This window comes from Poromitra crassiceps (genome assembly GCF_964638095.1).
Source record: "Poromitra crassiceps genome assembly, chromosome: 2".
Taxonomy (NCBI): domain Eukaryota; kingdom Metazoa; phylum Chordata; class Actinopteri; order Beryciformes; family Melamphaidae; genus Poromitra; species Poromitra crassiceps.
In genome coordinates this window covers 10492201-10517193 of record NC_139624.1, presented here as the reverse complement: position 1 = coordinate 10517193, position 24993 = coordinate 10492201, and the positions used below count along the sequence as shown (strand labels likewise).

At 45.5% G+C, this 24993-nt stretch overlaps 1 protein-coding gene across 1 annotated transcript in view; it reads left to right on the top strand.

Annotated features, from left to right (window-relative positions):
- The window catches only part of LOC310789758 (guanine nucleotide exchange factor VAV3-like), a gene marked incomplete at its 5' end in the record, with an annotated part of 210799 nt that overhangs the window by 13917 nt on the left and 171889 nt on the right, over nucleotides 1–24993 (top strand). The window contains one exon of the mRNA XM_083651434.1: nucleotides 18940–19056. Within this exon, the coding sequence (XP_083507560.1) occupies nucleotides 18940–19056 (117 nt within the window). The remainder of the gene's footprint in view (nucleotides 1–18939; nucleotides 19057–24993) is intronic.

The following is a 24993-nucleotide window of genomic DNA, read 5'->3' as shown; positions in this document are numbered from 1 at the left end:
CCGTGCAGTGATGTGCGTTGTGTGTCCCTGTGCGACCGCTGATTGCGCAGCATCGCAAGTTCGGCCATCAATCTGTGCAGCCATCGCAAATTGGGCCATTAATCGCCCCTATAATTAGCTATAAAAATCCTGCTCCGTTAGCTCACCCGCAGGGGTGCTCTTTACACTTCCTGAAAGATTCATCGCGATCAAATCCATCCAATCCAGGTTGTGTTGAGTAATGGCCTATGTCCACCGGCTGCGTTACGGGTCCGTGCAGCTGCGTGAACAGATCCACACCCACATGTAATCTTGTCAGACGCATGCGAAATCCGACAAAAATAGATGTATCGCCCATCTATTAAAATGGGCGAGAGTCTGTTGTGTTCTGGCAGTTTTACTGGATCTGCACGGCAGCGACCGGGAGCCGTACTGCATCTGGCGTACATTGGGTTTAAATAGCTTAAAATAGCTTAAAATATGATGCTTTACTCACCCAGAGAACTTTGGTTTCATTCTGATCGCCATAGAAGATATTCAGGTCCGAGTCGATTCCGAACTGTCCAAAACGGGTGAAAACGGGGCATACATAGTACACACTGTAAATAACGTATTTTCTGCAACGTAGCGGTTCATATCCTCATAATATATCGTCCATAAATGAACGTGAATCCGTCTAGTCTCCTCCGGGCTGCCTCGGTCAGCTTCGGGCCAGTACAGTAACCTCTTTCCCTGCAATTGCACGCATGCAAGACCAGCTTCTCCATAGCGCGGATGGCGTGACCACAGTCAATAGCTTAACCAGAGTGGACAATTATGATATAGGCTATTGAAATAGGCTAGAATTAAATTCTCACACATCCCTACCCTATTAAAGAAACACATATTTGTACATGTGTATGTAGCCTATATAAACGAAACGTTTAATTACAGTAAGCGCACGCTTTGGGACATAATAACACCATGGGGATATTCCCTGTGTAACTGCGCAGCAGCACTTTGATGTGTTTCAAATGAAATATCGTTTATCTTCTGTATATTGAATCTGAACTGGTTCATCCTTGTTTTGTTTTTCACTTGCCCAGAATTGCCTTCCCCCAGATGGATTATTTCCACTGTCATATCATTGTGCTTTAGGAAACTATTGACCTGCTTGTCTTGTATCAAGTCTGTCTTTCTAATCTCTACTTCCCCTTTTGTCCTCTGTCTCAGTAAAAGCACCCTGCACTCAGCGTGTTGGAAGCTGCGTCTCCATCACAGACGTGAAGCTGTGTCTTTTAAGGGGGAAGGACATGATCACACCTGTGAATATACTTTTGGGCATAAACACGCCTATATGGAGGTTTGCACCGAGAGGACGGCAAGCGCAGCGGGCCGACACGCCCACAATTAGGGCTTTGCGCGGCGCTATTCGGACACAAAACGGGCGCTAACGCAAAATTGCCGCCTTTGCGACGATAGCGCCCCCTAGTGTGGACACAGGTAACGCCTCCTGCACTTCACTAGAGTATTGACCCCCATTTCTTTCCCCAGCAGTGAAACACATGTATAATGCATCCTGCATTGTGTGACTGGGGGGAATTGATGGATGGCTGTTGTCTGTTGGAAATGGGAATGTCCTTATTTGTGTAATGGAGACAGAGAGGGAAGCAGTGGAATAGCCTGCTGCTGTGTAGAAACAAACATGACAGCAGTGGACCAGGCTCTGTCACATAGAGCCAGGCTCTGTCACATAGAGCCAGACTCTGTCACATAGAGACAGACTCTGTCACATAGAGCCAGGCTCTGTCACATAGAGCCAGACTCTGTCACATAGAGCCAGACTCTGTCACATAGAGCCAGACTCTGTCACACATAGAGCCAGACTCTGTCACATAGAGCCAGGCTCTGTCACATAGAGCCAGACTCTGTCACATAGAGCCAGGCTCTGTCACATAGAGCCAGGCTCTGTCACATAGAGCCAGGCTCTGTCACATAGAGCCAGACTCTGTCACATAGAGCCAGACTCTGTCACACATAGAGCCAGACTCTGTCACATAGAGCCAGACTCTGTCACATAGAGCCAGACTCTGTCACATAGAGCCAGACTCTGTCACATAGAGCCAGACTCTGTCACATAGAGCCAGGCTCTGTCACATAGAGCCAGGCTCTGTCACATAGAGCCAGACTCTGTCACATAGAGCCAGACTCTGTCACATAGAGACAGACTCTGTCACACATAGAGCCAGACTCTGTCACATAGAGCCAGACTCTGTCACATAGAGCCAGACTCTGTCACATAGAGACAGACTCTGTCACATAGAGCCAGACTCTGTCACATAGAGCCAGACTCTGTCACATAGAGCCAGACTCTGTCACATAGAGCCAGACTCTGTCACACATAGAGCCAGACTCTGTCAGATAGAGCCAGACTCTGTCACATAGAGCCAGACTCTGTCACATAGAGCCAGACTCTGTCACATAGAGCCAGACTCTGTCACATAGAGCCAGACTCTGTCACATAGAGCCAGACTCTGTCACATAGAGCCAGACTCTGTCACACATAGAGCCAGACTCTGTCACATAGAGCCAGACTCTGTCACATAGAGCCAGACTCTGTCACATAGAGCCAGACTCTGTCACATAGAGCCAGACTCTGTCACATAGAGCCAGACTCTGTCACATAGAGCCAGACTCTGTCACACATAGAGCCAGACTCTGTCACATAGAGCCAGACTCTGTCACATAGAGCCAGACTCTGTCACATAGAGCCAGACTCTGTCACACATAGAGCCAGACTCTGTCACATAGAGCCAGACTCTGTCACATAGAGCCAGACTCTGTCACATAGAGCCAGACTCTGTCACACATAGAGCCAGACTCTGTCACATAGAGCCAGACTCTGTCACACATAGAGCCAGACTCTGTCACATAGAGCCAGACTCTGTCACATAGAGCCAGACTCTGTCACATAGAGCCAGACTCTGTCACATAGAGCCAGACTCTGTCACATAGAGCCAGACTCTGTCACATAGAGACAGACTCTGTCACATAGAGCCAGACTCTGTCACATAGAGCCAGACTCTGTCACACATAGAGCCAGACTCTGTCACACATAGAGCCAGACTCTGTCACATAGAGCCAGACTCTGTCACATAGAGCCAGACTCTGTCACACATAGAGCCAGACTCTGTCACATAGAGCCAGACTCTGTCACATAGAGCCAGACTCTGTCACATAGAGCCAGGCTCTGTCACATAGAGCCAGGCTCTGTCACATAGAGCCAGACTCTGTCACATAGAGCCAGACTCTGTCACATAGAGCCAGACTCTGTCACATAGAGCCAGACTCTGTCACATAGAGCCAGACTCTGTCACATAGAGACAGACTCTGTCACACATAGAGCCAGGCTCTGTCACATAGAGCCAGACTCTGTCACACATAGAGCCAGACTCTGTCACATAGAGCCAGACTCTGTCACATAGAGCCAGACTCTGTCACATAGAGCCAGACTCTGTCACATAGAGCCAGACTCTGTCACATAGAGCCAGACTCTGTCACACATAGAGCCAGACTCTGTCAGATAGAGCCAGACTCTGTCACATAGAGCCAGACTCTGTCACATAGAGCCAGACTCTGTCACATAGAGCCAGACTCTGTCAGATAGAGCCAGACTCTGTCACATAGAGCCAGACTCTGTCACACATAGAGCCAGACTCTGTCACATAGAGCCAGACTCTGTCACATAGAGCCAGACTATGTCACACATAGAGCCAGACTCTGTCACATAGAGCCAGACTCTGTCACACATAGAGCCAGACTCTGTCACATAGAGCCAGACTCTGTCACATAGAGCCAGACTCTGTCACACATAGAGCCAGACTCTGTCACATAGAGCCAGACTCTGTCACAGAGCCAGACTCTGTCACAGAGCCAGACTCTGTCACATAGAACCAGACTCTGTCACAGAGCCAGACTCTGTCACATAGAGCCAGACTCTGTCACACATAGAGCCAGACTCTGTCACATAGAGCCAGACTCTGTCACATAGAGCCAGACTCTGTCACATAGAGCCAGACTCTGTCACATAGAGCCAGACCAGGCTCTGTCACATAGAGACAGACTCTGTCACATAGAGCCAGACTCTGTCACATAGAGCCAGACTCTGTCACATAGAGACAGACTCTGTCACATAGAGACAGACTCTGTCACACATAGAGCCAGACTCTGTCACATAGAGCCAGGCTCTGTCACATAGAGCCAGACCCTGTCACATAGAGCCAGACTCTGTCACATAGAGCCAGACCCTGTCACATAGAGCCAGACTCTGTCACAGAGCCAGACTCTGTCAGATAGAGCCAGACTCTGTCACATAGAGCCAGACTCTGTCACATAGAGCCAGACTCTGTCACATAGAGACAGACTCTGTCACATAGAGCCAGACTCTGTCACATAGAGACAGACTCTGTCACATAGAGACAGACTCTGTCACATAGAGCCAGACTCTGTCACATAGAGCCAGACTCTGTCACATAGACCCAGGCTCTGTCACATAGAGCCAGACTCTGTCACATAGAGCCAGACTCTGTCACTTAGAGCCAGACCAGGCTCTGTCACATAGAGCCAGACCAGGCTCTGTCACATAGAGCCAAACTCTGTCACATAGAGCCAGACCAGGCTCTGTCACATAGAGCCAGACCAGGCTCTGTCACATAGAGCCAGACTCTGTCACATAGAGCCAGGCTCTGTCACATAGAGCCAGACTCTGTCAGATAGAGCCAGACTCTGTCACAGAGCCAGACTCTGTCACATAGAGCCAGACTCTGTCACATAGAGCCAGACTCTGTCACATAGAGCCAGAGTCACATAGAGCCAGACTCTGTCACATAGAGCCAGACTCTGTCACATAGAGCCAGACTCTGTCACGTAGCACAGCCAGAGCATAATTCACGTTCCCCCCCCTTTTACTACAACCATCAAGAGAGAGAGAATCAGGGATGGTGGGCGGAGAACAGGAGAAGTGGAAGTGGAGGAGGGAGCTGTCTGTTGTTCAGCGGTCATGCTCCAGTTTAGTACTGCGTACGTGCATTTGGTGTATATGCTTTGGCTTGATGTGTAGTGTAGCTATGGTTTCTAAAGGTCTAAAGGCTTGACACATACCCTCCTGTCAACCTCCCGGACTTTCTGCCAAATAACCCGCCTCCTCTGTGTGAGCCTGTCACACGCCGTCAAGCTCCGCCTCCTCTGTGTGAGCCTGTCACATGCCGTCAAGCCCCGCCTCTTCTGTGATGTAACACTAACACCTGTAACACTAATTCAATTCCCTTATCTAGTGTGTGTGTGTGGGGGTGTGTGTGTGTGTGTGTGTGGGGGGGGGGGTGTCGGGGTCATGGGGTTAAAGCCAGGATTTAATGGAAAATGCCTTCGGAGACACTTATTTCTTTTCTCCGGAGGTCAGGAGGTCAGGATGCATGGGTGGGTTCTCCCCTTTCCCGTCCTTTCTTTATTGCCTTATGCCTTTACATGAGAGCAAATGAGAGAAATGTTGTGGAACGCTTTTGTCTCATGAATAATGTCATGAAATGACCTTGGCTCTTTTGTTGTTGGCTTGCAGTGATCAGGCTAGGGTTTGGAATAAGAGGATCACTGCAAGGGAACATTGAGATCTCATTTTCTCTTCCTCTCGTCAAAGCGTTGAGCTGGGGGGTGAAGAGGCATGGTAGTGTTGAGCTGGGGGGTGAAGAGGCATGGTAGTGTTGAGCTGGGGGGTGAAGAGGCATGGTAGTGTTGAGCTGGGGGGTGAAGAGGCATGGTAGTGTTGAGCTGGGGGGTGAAGAGGCATGGTAGTGTTGAGCTGGGGGGTGAAGAGGCATGGTAGTGTTGAGCTGGGGGGTGAAGAGGCATGGTAGTGTTGAGCTGGGGGGTGAAGAGGCATGGTAGTGTTGAGCTGGGGGGTGAAGAGGCATGGTAGTGTTGAGCTGGGGGGTGAAGAGGCATGGTAGTGTTGAGCTGGGGGGTGAAGTGGCATGGTAGTGTTGAGCTGGGGGGTGAAGAGGCATGGTAGTGTTGAGCTGGGGGGTGAAGTGGCATGGTAGTGTTGAGCTGGGGGGTGAAGAGGCATGGTAGTGTTGAGCTGGGGGGTGAAGAGACATGGTAGTGCACCAAATGCATTTACTACAAAGATACATTTCCAATTTCTACGTGGTGTTTGAAGGACTACACCCAACCAACAGTATCTCACAAAATGGTGAAATATGGCCCACAGCGCAAAGCGTTCTAGTTTAACAATAACGGCCCTAAAATTGTTCAACGCGGCTTGACTCACCGGTTAAGTTGAGGCAACCAAAACAACTTGGTTGGGTTTAGGCAACTAAAACAATGGTAATACTTTACTTGGATAGTCCGCCTACAGATAGTCTACAGAGTAACGTTTCAACAGCTTACTAGTTGACATTCAACAATTCAAAACAACTTGGTCAAGGTTAGGCAACTAGAACAACTTGGTCAAGGTTAGGCAACTAGAACAACTTGGTCAAGGTTAGGCAACTAGAACAACTTGGTCAAGGTTAGGCAACTAGAACAACTTGGTCAAGGTTAGGCAACTAAAACAACAAATGTTATATCTACTTCAATCAAACTGTCATTACGCTAAACGACCACGCCCAGCTAGTGGTCGCCTCTAGCGGCCAAAAAAAACATCTAGACAGTTTGACAAGACCTTCTAACAATTTTAAAGCTGTTTTTGGGGAACTATACTTTGGGCATTACTGTGTCAAAATGTTTTGTGGGACTGGGTTGACCCAACCTCACCCAATACATGACAAGATTGGCACCAAATGAATCTGTCTCCAGTAGATAGCTCTGACCGGTGTGCATGCTAATGCTTTAGCATAGGCTACAGTAGTAATAATTGATCACTAGAATTATGCAAAGTTTTAGTAATCCCCAAAAAACTTTGCTGTCTGGCTAACTTAGCTCACTTCCTGTGTAAACAAAAAACTGACTTTCAAAGTCTTGTATGAAGAGAGTGAAAGTGAATTATATTTCTGGTCTGCTTACCAATCCCCGAAACGAGCAAATTAACCAACCATCGAGGCTTACTTATTATTATTTCCTACTATTTATAGATCCGCGCCCGATGTGCACCCGACATTTCACAACGCTATAAAGGAGCGAGTCTCGCATTGGGGAGACGAACTTACTGTTTCTGCTGCCGTCAGTACGATCGCTGCAGTCGACTCCAAATAAACTTGTTGGAGTCAGATTATGTCCAGTCCAGCACTTGCCCTCATGTAGCCTACTAGGCTAACACTATAGCTTTAAGTTTAGATCAAGACTGGATTGGCCTCATCGTATGGGAAAATACGAACGCGTCTTCTCTTCCAACGTGTCTTCAGCGGAGAGGTTCTGGTGACATCATTGACCATGTATGGACCAAGAAAGGAGGCATATCCCATCGATGTTTAGCGCATGGCTACCACTGCCTTGGTCCTTTGGGGTCCTTTGCTATCCCACAATAGTGGCTAATAATGTGCCTGACGAAAAATGAAGCTTAAAATACGTTCATAGACTAGAGAACGTAATTAATATACATTTTCCTCATTAATGATACATCATTTCACCTGCCTGCAACCCATCCGCTATTAATCAGAATGTTTATTTTTACGATGGATATCCGCAGTCAGCACGGTTATAACTGCGGTGCGCGCATCTCTAATCGCCACAGATTTTCCAATTTGATTCCAATGCACAAGGTCCTGATTCGATTTGATTTCCGATTTGATATCGATATTTCAGTTACAATACCAGTTTTGCTTGGATATGAAAGAGATTCTCAAAGAACTAATGCTGTAAATGGTACAAGGAACCCTCTAACCTGGTGCATTATAAAAAATATGAATGTTTACAGATGTTTAGGAGATCTTAATGTTTACAGATGTTTATGAGATCTTGTGAGCGCTAAGAACCAAACACGAGTTTAACAGGGTTAAAGCTTCAAGTATCCACGGGAAAAGGCATTAAAAGATATTGGGATTTATGAATCGATATCAGTTCCTTCAAATGAATATCGATTCAATATCGATATATCATTTCTTTAACCCGGTATGTTCAAAATATTCCATAAGATATAAGCAAGTTGATGGTGTCTCTGAGCTCTCCATGCTTTGGTGTCTGCTGTGTTGACCCCCACCTCAGGCGAGTAGGGAGAGCGGTTTGTTCAGCGTCAGCACATCTTCGCCTAGGTTCCCCCTCCCGTTTCCTGGTTCCACAGCTGACACATGGCTGTGACCCACATCGCTTTGACTGTCTTCTCTGTCCGAGCTGGAGTGCTCTAAGTGTTTACACTTTTTCATGTCATCCCTTGGATTTTGTTATTCTTTATACAAAATAAAATCCATCAATCAATCACTCACTCACTCTGTTGCCACACACCGGTTATGACTTCAGTCTATAGACGGAAGAGATCCACAGATCAGTGCACATGATGTCATTCACACCGGACACGATGTCTCAGTGACATAATCCAATAGGGGTTTCCTTTACATACTGTACACAAGCATATACTGTACTTTCCTTTTACTGCTCTAAACAGGGAGTCTCCCCTTCTGTCTCTCTCTCGCCCACATTGCTATCAGTAATCATAGAGAGAGAGAGAGAGAGAAAGAGAGAGCTTCCAAATTAGATTCATTGCACAGGCCTTGATTTCCTCTGCAAGAGATCTTTTGATTGCTACATGATTAATTGACGCTCAACAAGCATGAAGCAGCGAGATGGCCTGCAGTACCTCCGGCTGCCTTTCAATGTGCAGCAGATCTATGGGAGAACAAGAACAGAATTTCATTAAGTGCACCAATGCGCACGGGGGCCATAAAAGGATCCAGCTTGTTGCTATGGAGCTCATGAAGGAGCTTTTGAAGGAATACATAAGCAGAAACGGGATACTTATTGTGAATGTGGACACAGAGCACGGCCTGACTCATCGCAGCAGTGCAATAGCAAGATGGCTCGTTTTGCTTTATATTCCAGATGGTCAGTTCGAGACATGAAAATGAACTCACGATGTCCTACTGGGTGTTTTCAAGCGCCCATAGAGCGTGTTTGGATGAGCTCTGCACATGCCTCCGGACTGAGCTGGAGCATGTTGATACGAGAGGCTCCTGGTGCCATGTCATCATATCATCTGCATGCTGGAGCATGTTGATACGAGAGGCTCCTGGTGCCATGTCATCATATCATCTGCATCTGCATGCTGGAGCATGTTGATACGAGAGGCTCCTGGTGCCATGTCATCATATCATCTGCATGCTGGAGCATGTTGATATGAGAGGCTCCTGGTGCCATGTCATCATATCATCTGCATGCTGGAGCATGTTGATACGAGAGACTCCTGGTGCCATGTCATCATATCATCTGCATGCTGGAGCATGTTGATATGAGAGGCTCCTGGTGCCATGTCATCATATCATCTGCATGCTGGAGCATGTTGATATGAGAGGCTCCTGGTGCCATGTCATCATATCATCTGCATGCTGGAGCATGTTGATACGAGAGGCTCCTGGTGCCATGTCATCATATCATCTGCATCTGCATGCTGGAGCATGTTGCTACGAGAGGCTCCTGGTGCCATGTCATCATATCATCTGCATGCCTGATGCCTCAGTCTATGCATTGATCTGCAGCATTCAGTGAAGCATGTAGTTGGGTGTACACTACAGTATCAACATCGTCGGCTATAATTGGGCAGGGGTGGCCCAACGGTTAGAGAAGCGAGCTTGTGACCGGAATGTCGTCGGTTCAATCCCCGGGACCGGCAGGATAAATCTGGGTGGGGAAAGTGAAAAGGCAGCGCTTGCCTCTCCCTCATTACCACCACTGAGGTGCCCTTGAGCAAGGCCCTTAACCCCAACTGCTCCAGTGGAGCTGCTCAGTGGCCAACAGATCAGACTGTGGTTGTACTGGTCAGCTTCCAGGTGTGAATGTGTGTGTGAATGTGAACAGGGCACTCCTGAAAAAGAGAGCATTGCTCTCAGTGACACTCCCCCTGTATAAATAAAGGTAAAAAATAAAAATAAAAATTAAATTGTCTTGGTGGATTTGCAGCCCAGTCACCAGATTAAAATGGAGACATATGTTTCTAGAATCCACAGAAATGTAAAATATGAACATTTCTGAAAGAAAATACGTAGCTTTTCATGTTTATAGATACGAGAATATTAACATTATACATGTCATAATGACAGTCTGAGGTTAAGTAGGGATGAAGGGGCATGGGTGGGGCCCATAGCGTTCCCAACTTGCAACTTTCTCATCATCAGTGAGCTGGTTTGAATCCCGACCGAAAGGGTAACCCTAAACCCAACCAAGTTCCTTTTGTTGCCTAAACCCAACCATTATTTTACTGGCCATTCTCTCTATCTTTCTATAGGAGTCCTATAGGGTGTGTGAGGTTAGGGTGTTAGGGTGTGTTCCTCTTGCAGAAGAGAAACCGCTCAGCGCAACAGATGCAGTTTGCCTCATGCTTAAATACATTCTTGTTGATCCAATTCCCCCTGTGGCGTCTTTGCCTCGGTGCAGGAGATAGTGGTTTACATACGCATGTTGCTCTGCAAAGCTGCTTCCCTCAGATAATATACAGAGGTCCTCTGGGACACTTCTGGAGACTCCGGCCTCCAGGCTGCAAGATGTGCTTGTCTGATAAAAGAAAGTGATGTGTACAAGTGTCAACATTCAGTAATGTTCGCTCGCTGTCTCCTTCTCTGGCTTTTGGCTTCTGCTGTCTCATCTGAAGACATCTGTAAAGCCTAATGCAATTGGAGTGGTAGAGGCATTTCATATTTGACGTATGGACATGTGCTCTGTAGCACGAGGGGCGAAGGTTTTGCGAGATTGTTATGAATAAGCGAGTGAGGCTCTGCTCCCCTGCTTTTTCCTCCCGAGTTCTTTTGATTTCGGGGACGACGGGCGGCCGAATAATTTTTCAACCGGGTGTCAAAAACGGTTGCTGTCTGTCACACATCTCTGAACGCGGCCTCGATATTAACACAATGGCACAGGGGCTTGTGGTCTTTTTAAGAAACAGGAAACTGCTGACAAAAACCACTTCCTGTGAAACCTGCCTGTTGCCCAAGAAAGACCCCAGTGAAGAAGAAGAAGAGGAAGAAGAAGAAGAAAAAGAAGAAACAAAACCAAATATACAGTCATCTCTGCACAATTAGTAATGGGTTTAGATTAGGGGTGTGAATCTTTGGGTATCTCACAATTAAATTCCGATTCCTGGGTTCCGATTCCAAATCAATTCTCAATTCAGTACAAAGGGAGGTTTCAGGATCTACTTCAGTCCGCTGTGTGCAAAGAAAGGCGGTGTAGCAAATAATGGCATGAAAGCAGAATAAAGTGTTTAAGATTATGTAGTTTTTATATTTGAAAAAGTTCTGATTGCAATAATGATTGCAAAATAAAAAAATATTCTTGGGAGTTTCGAATTAGAATAGTAGAAGATAAGAATCACAATTCTTACATGAACTGATTTTTTTTAGACATGCCTAGATCATCATGTAGCCTACCATAGATTAGTGGACTGATATGTTGTTCATGTGTGTTTTAAAGGTCCCAATTCGTGCAGCTGTAACCTCTTAAAAACGTGTGTCTCTGGTCCATAAAACATGATTCTGGATTAATTTGTCGAAAATATAGCAACCCCGTTCATTCTGACGGAGTTGTCACTTCCTCATCTCGTTGCTTCGCAGGAATGGTCTGTTTCTATAATATATTCAGAACTAACAGTTCCCATTGGCCGCTGGGGGGCCAATTAGCGTCCGTGGACCAGCACGCTAGGTTGTGTCCACAACTAACGTTAGCAACGAGCTATCGCTAACTTAACGGTTGCTACGCTAAACAGGACATCTCAAAATGCCTAGACTTACCGAATGCACCTCCGCAGTTGCTGGATCACGTACAGTTGGCGTCGCTCCAGCTAGAAGTTTTAATTTTGTGGCTAAACCTTGATTGTACCGCCCCAGATTGTTGAAACATTCTGGGCTGAAATGGTTAGCACAGACCAACAGGCCATGTAACTGTGTTCATCCTACAGGCCGTAGTTTTAAAGTCCTGAGCAGTGTAAAGTCCTGAGCAGTGTAACTGTGTTCATCCTACAGGCCGTAGTTTTAAAGTCCTGAGCAGTGTAAAGTCCTGAGCAGTGTAACTGTGTTCATCCTACAGGCCGTAGTTTTAAAGTCCTGAGCAGTGTAACTGTGTTCATCCTACAGGCCGTAGTTTTAAAGTCCTGAGCAGTGTAAAGTCCTGAGCAGTGTAACTGTGTTCATCCTACAGGCCGTAGTTTTAAAGTCCTGAGCAATGTAACTGTGTTCATCCTACAGGCCGTAGTTTTAAAGTCCTGAGCAGTGTAACTGTGTTCATCCTACAGGCCGTAGTTTTAAAGTCCTGAGCAGTGTAACTGTGTTTATCCTACAGGCCGTAGTTTTAAAGTCCTGAGCAGTGTAACTGTGTTCATCCTACAGGCCGTAGTTTTAAAGTCCTGAGCAGTGTAAAGTCCTGAGCAGTGTAACTGTGTTCATCCTGCAGCCCGTTTTTAAAGTCCTGAGCAGTGTAACTGTGTTCATCCTGCAGACCGTAGTTTTAAAGTCCTGAGCAGTGTAACTGTGTTCATCCTACAGGCCGTAGTTTTAAAGTCCTGAGCAATGTAACTGTGTTCATCCTACAGGCCGTAGTTTTGAAGTCCTGAGCAGTGTAACTGTGTTCATCCTGCCGACCGTAGTTTTAAAGTCCTGAGCAGTGTAACTGTGTTCATCGTACAGGCCGTAGTTTTAAAGTCCTGAGCAGTGTAACTGTGTTCATCCTACAGGCCGTAGTTTTAAAGTCCTGAGCAGTGTAACTGTGTTCATCCTACAGGCCGTAGTTTTAAAGTCCTGAGCAGTGTAAAGTCCTGAGCAGTGTAACTGTGTTCATCCTACAGGCCGTAGTGTTAAAGTCCTGAGCAGTGTAACTGTGTTCATCCTACAGGCCGTAGTTTTAAAGTCCTGAGCAGTGTAACTGTGTTCATCCTACAGGCCGTAGTTTTAAAGTCCTGAGCAGTGTAACTGTGTTCATCCTACAGGCCGTAGTTTTAAAGTCCTGAGCAGTGTAACTGTGTTCATCCTACAGGCCGTAGTTTTAAAGTCCTGAGCAGTGTAAAGTCCTGAGCAGTGTAACTGTGTTCATCCTACAGGCCGTAGTTTTAAAGTCCTGGGCAGTGTAACTGTGTTCATCCTACAGGCCGTAGTTTTGAAGTCCTGAGCAGTGTAACTGTGTTCATCCTGCAGACCGTAGTTTTAAAGTCCTGAGCAGTGTAAAGTCCTGAGCAGTGTAACTGTGTTCATCCTACAGGCCGTAGTTTTAAAGTCCTGAGCAGTGTAACTGTGTTCATCCTGCAGCCCGTTTTTAAAGTCCTGAGCAGTGTAACTGTATTCATCGTACAGGCCGTAGTTTTAAAGTCCTGAGCAGTGTAACTGTGTTCATCCTACAGGTCGTAGTTTTAAAGTCCTGAGCAGTGTAACTGTATTCATCCTACAGGTCGTAGTTTTAAAGTCCTAAGCAGTGTAACTGTATTCATCCTACAGGCCGTAGTTTTAAAGTCCTGAGCAGTGTAACTGTGTTCATCCTACAGGCCGTAGTTTTAAAGTCCTGAGCAGTGTAAAGTCCTGAGCAGTGTAACTGTGTTCATCCTACAGACCGTAGTTTTAAAGTCCTGAGCAGTGTAACTGTGTTCATCCTACAGGCCGTAGTTTTAAAGTCCTGAGCAGTGTAACTGTGTTCATCCTACAGGCCGTAGTTTTAAAGTCCTGAGCAGTGTAACTGTGTTCATCCTACAGACCGTAGTTTTAAAGTCCTGAGCAGTGTAACTGTGTTCATCCTACAGGCCGTAGTTTTAAAGTCCTGAGCAGTGTAACTGTGTTCATCCTACAGGCCGTAGTTTTAAAGTCCTGAGCAGTGTAAAGTCCTGAGCAGTGTAACTGTGTTCATCCTACAGACCGTAGTTTTAAAGTCCTGAGCAATGTAACTGTGTTCATCCTACAGGCCGTAGTTTAAAGTCCTGAGCAGTGTAACTGTGTTCATCCTACAGGCCGTAGTTTTAAAGTCCTGAGCATTGTAACTGTTCATCCTACAGGCCGTAGTTTTACCGATGGCAAGTTGGCTCTGTTCGGCATATATTGGAATGGTTTTCCAAACTGTCCACTTACAATTCAACTATTCAGGCCTCTTTGGGACTCTGTTAAATGCCTCATCTTGCTTTGAAAAAACTGGCACATATATGCTCGTTGGCATTCAACTTAATATGACTCGTTTGTGTCCGTCTTTGTCATTGCAATTGAGTTATTTCGAAGCTGAAGTCCCTTTTCATGTGGTGTTTCCATTAATTTGGCCCCTTCTTCAGTTGTGGTCATATTTTGAAACTGTGCGTTCATGTTACTTGTTATTTGGGATTGTGATTATGAGTGTTTTTGTTTAGAGGGGCGGTCCGTACGCTGTCATGTGATTATGAGTGTTTTTGTTTAGAGGGGCGGTCCGGACGCTGTCATGTGATTATGAGTGTTTTTGTTTAGAGGGGCGGTCCGTACACTGTCATGCGATTATGAGTGTTTTTGTTTAGAGGGGCGGTCCGGACGCTGTCATGTGATTATGAGTGTTTTTGTTTAGAGGGGCGGTCCGTACGCTGTCATGTGATTATGAGTGTTTTTGTTTAGAGGGGCGGTCCGTACGCTGTCATGTGATTATGAGTGTTTTTGTTTAGAGGGGCGGTCCGTACGCTGTCATGTGATTATGAGTGTTTTTGTTTAGAGGGGCGGTCCGTACGCTGTCATGTGATTATGAGTGTTTTTGTTTAGAGGGGCGGTCCGTACGCTGTCATGTGATTATGAGTGTTTTTGTTTAGAGGGGCGGTCCGTACGCTGTCATGTGATTATGAGTGTTTTTGTTTAGAGGGGCGGTCCATACGCTGTCATGTGATTATGAGTGTTTTTGTTTAGAGGGGCGGTCCGTACGCTGTCATGTGATTATGAGTGTTTTTGTTTAGAGGGGCGGTCCGTACGCTGTCATGTGATTATGAGTGTTTTTGTTTAGAGGGGCGGTCCGTACACTGTCATGTGATTATGAGTGTTTTTGTTTAGAGGGGCGGTCCGTACACTGTCATGTGATTATGAGTGTTTTTGTTTAGAGGGGCGGTCCGTACGCTGTAATGTGATTATGAGTGTTTTTGTTTAGAGGGGCGGTCCGTACGCTGTAATGTGATTATGAGTGTTTTTGTTTAGAGGGGCAGTCCGTACGCTGTAATGGAGATCTTAATCTTAGTAATACACTACAGCTGAAGGGGCCAGCAGCGTCACTTTGCATGGAGCCACATTAAACACACTTGACAGCTCATATTTACTTTGTAGATTGTAAATCTGAGTGCTATAAGTGCAATAAAAATGTGCAATGACGCTTGGCGGCGTAGCTAATTTTCCAAGTGACATTTACAGTAGGGTCATGCACTTTCACGGATGAAGAGGCCCTCCCAACCCAGCTCTGGCTGCGGCGGATAGTGATGTGGCAAAAACATCACTTCCTCAAACACTTCTTTCAGCAGCATCCTCTGTTTTTCTCCATCCTGTGCTAACTACAGCGAGGCTAACGGACCCGTTATGTTGGCCAACTGTGTTGACAGCTTCCCCTTCACTCCCCTGCCTGTCATAAAGACAGCTAGCAGGGCTGTTAATGCATGTCAGAAACCATTACTGTGTCAGGGGGTCACTCTCCCTACGTCTTTGGCTTTTGTGCCCATCCCAGGCAGGGAATATTTTATTATATATTATATATATTATATTATATAAATACATATACGGTAAATATATATATAAAAAAAAAAAAAAAAAAATACATATAATATATATATATATATATATATATATATATATATATATATATATATATATATATATATATATATATATATATATATATATATCCTTATTTATTATTTCCCAGGCATGCAGCTTTCCATAATTTGGATGGATGGGTTTTGGGAGAAGCCCCATTATCATTAGCTCCAGATTTAGGATGCAGAAGAAGCAGAAAACGTCTTAGTAAATGACCTCCTTGTTTATTAGAGGGGTTAATTATGGATTGTTTTATGCAGTTTTCTGTGGTCGATATGCACCTTCAGCTGCACCTTCAGCTATAATTATGGTCACCATGTGGCTAAGGAATGGTTTCCTGGCTTTTTCTTCCTTTGTGTTTTTTTTTACAGTCTCACTAATTGTTGGCGTATGTTAGCTTGTTGCTGGCGACAGTTTCCAGTTTTCCCCCCGTGGGAATGAGCCTATGATTCAATTTGAACTGTCGTGCTGTCCGGATGTGAGTTTAGACACACATTATTAGTCCTCCATTTAAGTGTGACACTAACTACATTTTTGCTTTATAGCAATGTCTCTCTATGGCCAATATAACACAATCATGATTCAACAACCAGTTCAAGAAAACGTTTCCATAGCTCTTTCCTGGGCAAAATCCTCTGCCGTACAGGAAGTGATGTGCTTTCCGTTTCCTGTTTGCAATAAACAGACGAACTGGCTACTGTTAGCATGAGCAGTGACAGCCACCATGCTACTGTTAGCATGAGCAGTGACAGCCACCATGCTACTGTTAGCATGAGCAGTGATAGCCACCATGGCCGAACAGACAAAGACATGAGCAGCACCTACACTCAAACTGCATCAACAGAAAATCCAAGGAGAAGTTGTTACCAGAGGTTCACAGAGCACTGAGAAATCATAATAGGGTGCTACAGGGCACTGGGTTTCCTCCTCTCAAAGTCAATGGGATTTTTGAAAGGTAATTTTAGGCCCTACAATAATGTCTGTGGTTAACAAAAGTGTATTATAGGCCTGCTTAGACCTTTGTTTTCCACAAGATAGTAAATAACTACCGCTTTTATCATTTTTGAAGCATAAATGCGATTGCCAGAAATCGTAATCGCCAAAATCGCTTTTTCTTCAGGCTAAAAGTTACCCAGCCGTTCCGTTTAGCGGGCAGTAGTATGGGCACTCAGCAGCATAACAGTGGTAGGCAGATAACAAGATGGCTGTCACATTTGGCTGTCAGGAATTTTTGCAAAACCAATTCGGACACTCCCCCGATAGTCTCACGTGGTCAGACCCACCGTCAACGTCACTATTCCCCTGCCCCCTCTCCCCTTGCTTCCGCAGCACCAGAATCCATGAAACCAATCAAACATTACCAGGAATCACGAGCTTCAAGGCCTCATTTTGCTGTATCAAAACCCAATGGGTGACGTCACGCTCACATTGTCCATATATATACAGTCAATAATGGTTGGGGAGCTATTTCAGATGAATTTGACAAGATTTATGGGGCTGGGGAACTGTCTGTCCGCGCTGGCCAGCCTGGCTGCAGTGCAGACACAGTCCATAGAGGTTGAACATGCAGAGAACACAACATTTACACTCTATACACTGCATGGAGCGGGTATCCTGCTAGTTATAATAAAGATGTGTTAAAAAAAAACAATTAAAAGTCCTTCTGAGTGGATAAAGATTAAAATGTTTAAAAGAGGATATTTGAAAAAAGAAGGATAAAGAAGTTTTAACATCTTAAAGAATATAGGATAAAGATGTTTACAACATTTCTGGAACTCTTTGTCATCCCCGAGTGGAGCATACAACAATAATAGTAATAATGGCAGTATGGGGGTGGGGTTGGATAGGTGCAGCTGTCTATATGTTCTCTGAGGGGATTCTCAGTCTCCCACACTTGAAAACAAGTGGTCTAATCTATAGCATTTTGAAAATGAAAGCGGATGACAGCTCATCGTGTCATTCGTGTACTGTTGGTACCTTTACAGTGAGTGCGTTTACATGCACACCAATAAACTGTTTATTAGCGGATTTCTGAGTTACCTGATTATTCAAGTGGTCATGTAAACAGCATAAACCGATAAGCTTTATCCGTTTATGGTCATAAACGGGTTATGAATAAACCGATAAACACACCTAGGTTTCTGGGCAATAATCGGTGTTCTCTCTGCATGTATACAGCATAACCAGCTTTCTTTCGGGTTTATACATCTGCGCATGTACACGTTGCGGGAGAGAGAGGCAGCTGGAGACGCGCGCTGCTCACTCACTCACTCACTGGCCCCTTTCTGCTTCTTCTCCCCGGCCATGGCGCACCACAGCCGGCTTGATGAGATGAAGGTGAGCAGCACGGAGCTCCTGCAACAGGCGTTTCCCGACCTGCTGCCTCCCCGTTGCTGCACTGCTATGTTGTAATGTGGATACAGGAGATGACGAATATTTGTCTTGAATTGCGAATAGAACGACGCATTAATAAAACGCATTGGACTCAGTGTGCAAGCCGTGATCTGTGTGTGACGGGTTTTTTCAGATGACGGATTAAAAAGATTTATACGAACAAAACGTAGCCTACTCAGCTGTTCAAAACACAAGTTATCCGCCACTAAAGACCTTAATTCTCTCAGTTTTCTGACAGCTATTTAAATTCAGTTGGGTCAAGATCTGTATCGTTCATGTTATTTGACGTGCTTCAGTCGCCTGCCTGTCTCTGTGCGCTTGGTAAAGTTGGAAATATATGACAGATTCACACTTCCAAAGCGACGCCTCCCGACAACGAGATACAAACTAATTTTCACCTAAACCATCCTCCGAGCCAGACAAGAAGTAATGAAAATGTGATTTTGCATTTTGCAACTTCTTTTGTTGTTTTATTGCGGAACCGCTGCCTTCTGGAGAGAAATCCGACTAATTGACTGAATCATGTAAACCCGGGTTTCTCCTATTGTCGGATTATTAAAGTGCATGTAAACGCAGAAATCAGATTATTGCCATAAACTGATTATTCTCAGTTATCCGTTTATTGTCTGCATGTAAACGCACTCAGTGATGCACAACTGTTTTCTTCCCGATCCAGTTCCTGTGCCTGAAGAACATCAGAACTTTCCTGGCAGCATGCAACGAGGTGTTTGGCATGAAGAAGAGCGAACTCTTCGAGGCCTTCGACCTGTTTGACGTCAGGGACTTTGGAAAGGTAAGGCCAGATTCCTCAATGAAACTGGACCTGTTTGACATCAGGGACGTTGGAGATTACTGAATGAAACTGGACCTGTTTGACATCAGGGACGTTGGACATTACTGAATGAAACTGGACCTGTTTGACATCAGGGACGTTGGACATTACTGAATGAAACTGGACCTGTTAGACATCAGGGACGTTGGACATTACTGAATGAAACTGGAGCGACGGAAGCTCTCAAATCTGTCGAAAAAACTTGGTGGTAAGAACCATCTGCAGTCACTGGAGCCAAACTTGTCCCTAAGGTTCCAATTGAATTACACTTTCATTTTCCACTGTTCGGTTTGTGTGGAACTTGTAAAATTATTTATGAGTGAAAGCTACAGCGCCTTTCTCTGGGACATTTTGAAATTATAATGAAGGTTGTTGGGGTATAAAACTCGGGAAGTTGCTGTCTGTGCTTTGCTGAACCAAGAGCTGTGTCAGCCTGGCCCTTGATTGTGCTAGAGACGTTAATTGGACTTTAGAAGATCCCTTTTTAGGCTCATGCATTTTCACTTGTACACAACTATTATGAGATTTTAATAGCATTTTTACTTGATGATGATGATGATGATGATGATGATGATTATGATGAAGATGATGTCTTCTTGGTCAGATCTCTCTCAAAGAGCTTTTTTCTTCTTCCTTTTTTTTTTAGTTTGACAATATCTATAATAGATGTTCGTGGTGACACTTCTACAGGAGCCGGAGTTGACTGTCTTTGCAGATCATTCAACACCATGGCACTTTTCAACGTTGTACAGGCGCTAATGACTAGTCCTTCACACGCTCTGGAGCGGGTAGCCGCTAAGCTAAAGTGGACGTACGTACGCAACACGACCCGGCAGCTTAACGACTTCCTCTCATTAGAGTGAGAATCTGTCAACTCTGTGTCTTTACGAGGGGTTAAAAGTGTTGCCTGGGGTTGGTTAGTCTTCTCTGTACTGCTTTGACAGCGCCGCCGCTGCACCCTCACTAAAGTCCTCAGGAGGTTTAATCAGACATGACAGCATCCAGCGGGGAGGAGGTGCCGACACACACAGGATATGAGGCGTTTATGAGACGCTGGGGTGCGCTGGGTTCATGGATTCTCCCGGGAAAGGTGTGTGACGTGTCAGGAGAGACGAGAGAGAGAGAGAGAGAGAGAGAGGGGAAGAAAGCCATAGAGAACACTAATAGATTGTCATCCTCCTCACCCCGAGAGTTTCAGAAGCAAGTGAAACTAGATTGCTGCTTAGTCTACATGTGTGATTTGGGTTTCGATTAAATTAAACCATTTCCAAAATGAGACTGAAGCTAAAGCCAGAGATGGGGACTTGGATTTACGACTTAAGGCCCAATTATACTCCATTTTCATCCGTAAATAAGGGCGTCCGTTTCAAACGGTGTAATCGTCACTGCCCACATACTTCCATGCGTCTTTCACGTTGGTATCATGTTAAGTAATACATCCACCAGTGGGCAGTAGAGAGTCAAATGCATGAGTGTGTGTGTGGTTTTCCTCCGTTTCATGCGTATCCGTAAGCTTTCAGATGACGGACAGAAAATGGACGAAATGAACGCAGAGTACGGACAGAAGGCTCTGTCTGTCTCCGTCTCCGTCTTTAACGTTGAGTATAATTGGGCCTTTACTGTAAGTTGGACACAGTGACTTAAGACTTGACTTGAGACTTGACATTTGAGACTCGTGAACTGTTATTAATAACCAATTGTTATTATTATTATTATTATTATTATTATTATTATTATTATTGTTATTATCATTATTGTTATTATTGTTGTTTACTTTTGCACTGTGGAGGAGGAGGAGCTGAGGGGGGCAGTCTGCACTGTGGGGGAGGAGGGGCTGAGGGGGGCAGTCTGCACTGTGGAGGAGGAGGGGCTGAGGGGGGCAGTCTGCACTGTGGAGGAGGAGGAGCTGAGGGGGGCAGTCTGCACTGTGGAGGAGGAGGAGCTGAGGGGGGCAGTCTGCACTGTGGAGGAGGAGGGGCTGAGGGGGGCAGTCTGCACTGTGGAGGAGGAGGGGCTGAGGGGGGCGTCTGCACTGTGGAGGAGGAGGGGCTGAGGTTGGCAGTCTGCACTGTGGAGGAGGAGGGGCTGAGGGGGGCGTCTGCACTGTGGAGGAGGAGGGGCTGAGGGGGGCAGTCTGCACTGTGGAGGAGGAGGGGCTGAGGGGGGCAGTCTGTACTGTGGGGGAGGAGGGGCTGAGGGGGGCAGTCTGCACTGTGGAGGAGGAGGGGCTGAGGGGGGCAGTCTGCACTGTGGGGGAGGAGGGGCTGAGGGGGGCAGTCTGCACTGTGGGGGAGGAGGGGCTGAGGGGGGCAGTCTGCACTGTGGGGGAGGAGGGGCTGAGGGGGGCAGTCTGCACTGTGGGGGAGGAGGGGCTGAGGGGGGCAGTCTGCACTGTGGGGGAGGAGGGGCTGAGGGGGGCAGTCTGCACTGTGGGGGAGGAGGGGCTGAGGGGGGCAGTCTGCACTGTGGGGGAGGAGGGGCTGTGAGTAGCCGGTGTGGCTTTGTTAACCTTGCTTTCGTTGCATCTGTGTGGTTGCATCTGTGGTGGCGTGTTTTTTTTATATCCCTGCTCTGTGTGTGTGTGTGTGTGTGTGTGTGTGTGTGTTTGTGTGTGTGTGTGTGTGTGTGTGTGTGCGCGTGTGTGTGTGCCTGTGGGTGGCGAGGCAATTGAGTTTGTTTAGTTTTTGGCTTTGTTAGGTCGCTCGGTTTTTTAAAGATAAGTTGACTGTTCATTAAAGGAACATCAAAAGTCTCTCTCTCTCTCTCTCTCTCTCTCTCTCTCTCTCTCTCTCTCTCTCTCCGACATACAATGTAGGCCTACCCAACGCACACACATACAATCTTATACAATCTCTGGCATTTTTTTTTTCACCCCGGGAGGCCAGAGTCTCCTGGCCAATCCAGGAGGTTTGTCCATCCTATTTGCACCGTTTGGTCTGTAGCCAAACAAGCCAAGGCACAAATGCAACAATTGAATCAATTAAGCCCCTGAATGGAACAAAGCAGATGAGAGCTACAGTAGCTACTGGTGTGAAAACACCCTTACTTACATGATTCATGTGTGACTTCTCGTGGGGGGGGGGGGGGGGGGGGGGTGCGCTTGCAATGTAAAACCAATGAAAAATACGATCCTGAGAATAGGGAAGGCAACGCTTGAATGGCTTTAAATGTGGTTAACAGTATATTTATTTATTTATTTATTTATTTATTTATTTATTTATTTATTTATTTATTTATTTATTTATTTATTCTTTTATTTATTTCCCCCACTCTTGCTTCACTACTTGAATGATTGCTTTTCCTATGTCATGCTGAGTTGAATTAAGTCATCTATAATTAAAACACAATTGGACTGCTGGCAAGTTTCTTGCTTCCGTCTCATGTGGGGAAACAAGTGGCTTGCTGAATGAGGATATGCAAATGTCATTCTTAATCCTTTTCCTTGAAAAATAAGACAACATGACTGTTGTGGGGGATTGGCAGATTAGTTTATGCAGCTCTCTTCCATTCAAATTCCAGGCCCTCCTTACATCTCTGCATAAAGGTGACAAACAGGGATTAGGTAAAGGTGAGCGGCAGCAGTGCCGCGGTCAGGAATCATATGGTGATTTAACCCCCCAATTCCAACCCTTTTGATGCTGAGTGCCAAGCAGGGAGGCAAATGGGTCCCATTTTTATAGTCTTAGGTATGACTCGGCCAGGGATCGAACTCACGACCTCCCAATCTCAGGGCAGACACTCAGACCACAAGGCCACTGAGCTGGTAGCTGGTGGCTTAAACATGAGGTGTCCATGCGCTGCCTGGATGATGAAGAAGTTGCAGTCACGGTGCCTAACCCTAACCCTCTACATGAAAAGTCATGTACTGATTATCACACTGAACAAATCCCTTATGACTGAAATGCCACTTTTTAACGATCAAAAGTCAAAGGCATTTCAGCAGAGAGAGGGTCGTTCATGTTTAGGGATGGTTGCAATTCAGTATATCGCCACACAAAAATGTGACAATACGTATTGTGGGGCAGAAAATTGTATCGCGGTATTTGCTCCATTTTATTCTGCACTTGTTATCACAAATGAGACGGCTCTCCATCCACATGATATTATTTGCACTTTGTAGAGACCTTTTTAATCATTGGGTGATGAACTGCTCTCTCCAGTTTGCTGGCTTCTCCCTGGCCCGCCTCACATACCTGCTAAGCCAATCACCTGGCTTCTCCCTGGCCCGCCTCACATACCTGCTCACCTGGCTTCTCCCTGGCCCGCCTCACATACCTGCTAAGCCAATAACCTTTCACTTCAAACTTCAAGCATTATTTTGATTTATCTTAATGCCCAATTTCACCTCCATTTTCCTCCAGCGATTCCAAGTTGGCCGAACCAAGAGCCGAACTTTTGTCCTGATGTCTTGATGGAGTGAATCTCACACTGCATTGAACATCTCTGATATTAGACTGCATTGGACATCTCTATGACTATGTAAACACTGGATATCTCAAACGGGAAAAGCCTCTATTTTCATGGGCAAAAAAGATTGTTTCTGCCTTCTTCCGTTCTTTAGTTATCGACACTTGACTGTAGGTCGTTTTCACCGAAAACGCCCTTCTGGTACTCGATGTTTGGAGGTCTGGGGGCAGATTTGACGGCTGAAATGTACACAATGTGAGGGTTCACAAAGCGGAATACTAATTTAACTGACAGGAGAAGTGATTGGTGTGCGTTTACCAGCGTCTGGTGAAAAAAATCCTTCAGCTTTGAGTGACTGTCGCGAGTCCGTGTGACAGCGTGTGGAGCTCGGGGGAAAGCTGCTCGTTGCAGCGCTTTGAGGCACCATGCTGGAGGTGTTTTATGGAGCTTTTTCCCGAAGGGAGATTGTTGCTTTTTAAACTGGCTGGTTTTGTGTTTTTTGTGAGTTTTGTGTTCAAATGTCTACAATCATATACCGTTCAATAATATGACTAAGATCGGCATACTCCACATGTCTTAATTTGACTATTGCTAAGATTGCTGTTTAAATGGCAGTGTCTTATTCAGAGTATTTTAGTCGATACGATACGATACGATACGATATACTTTATTGTCAGTTCACACTGAAATTTGTCTTGCAAGACAGCGGCAGTCCCATGCACAAACACAAAGAGACAAAGAGAACAAAACCAAAAATACAAAGATACATTACACACATACAGCACACAGAGAGCACTGGTCACTGCTCCACTGACCCTCGGCCATGTTCTTGATTAAGCCTCAGGATCGACTGATGTATAAAGGACTTTCTTAGTCTGACCTTCTTGAAAGTTGGAATTAAGTATCTCCTGCCAGAGGGCAGGAGTTCATATTCTTCATGTAACACATGATTAGTGTTTGAGGCAATATTTCTAGCTAACCTCAATACACTGTTGACATGTAGACTCATATAGACTATGGAGTGGTTTACCTAAAATTTTTGAACAAATATTCATCTGTCTAAGTAATTGTGATTTTAAGGTAACAGACAGGCATCCATACCAGGTGGTACTGCAGTACTGTAAAACACTCATAATCACGGAGAGGTAAAAAATAATAAGAATCTGTTTACTAGCACCAAAAGATCTTAATCGGCGAAGAAAGTATAGTCTTTGCTTCGTTTTCTTACACAGGGAGTTTACGTGGTCTTTCCATGAAAGCAGGTGGTCTATTGTTACTCTAGGTATGTGAAGGAGCATACCTGCTTGATGATGACATAGTCGGGTTAAGATCGAATCATGTTTAGTTTAGTTTATTAGGATCCCCATTAGCTGCAGCAAATGCTACAGCTATTCTTGCTGACACATCAAAGTACATAACACGACATATATTTACATACAACATAGTATCCACATAGCAAGATGAAACAATACCCTGCACACAACAGTTATT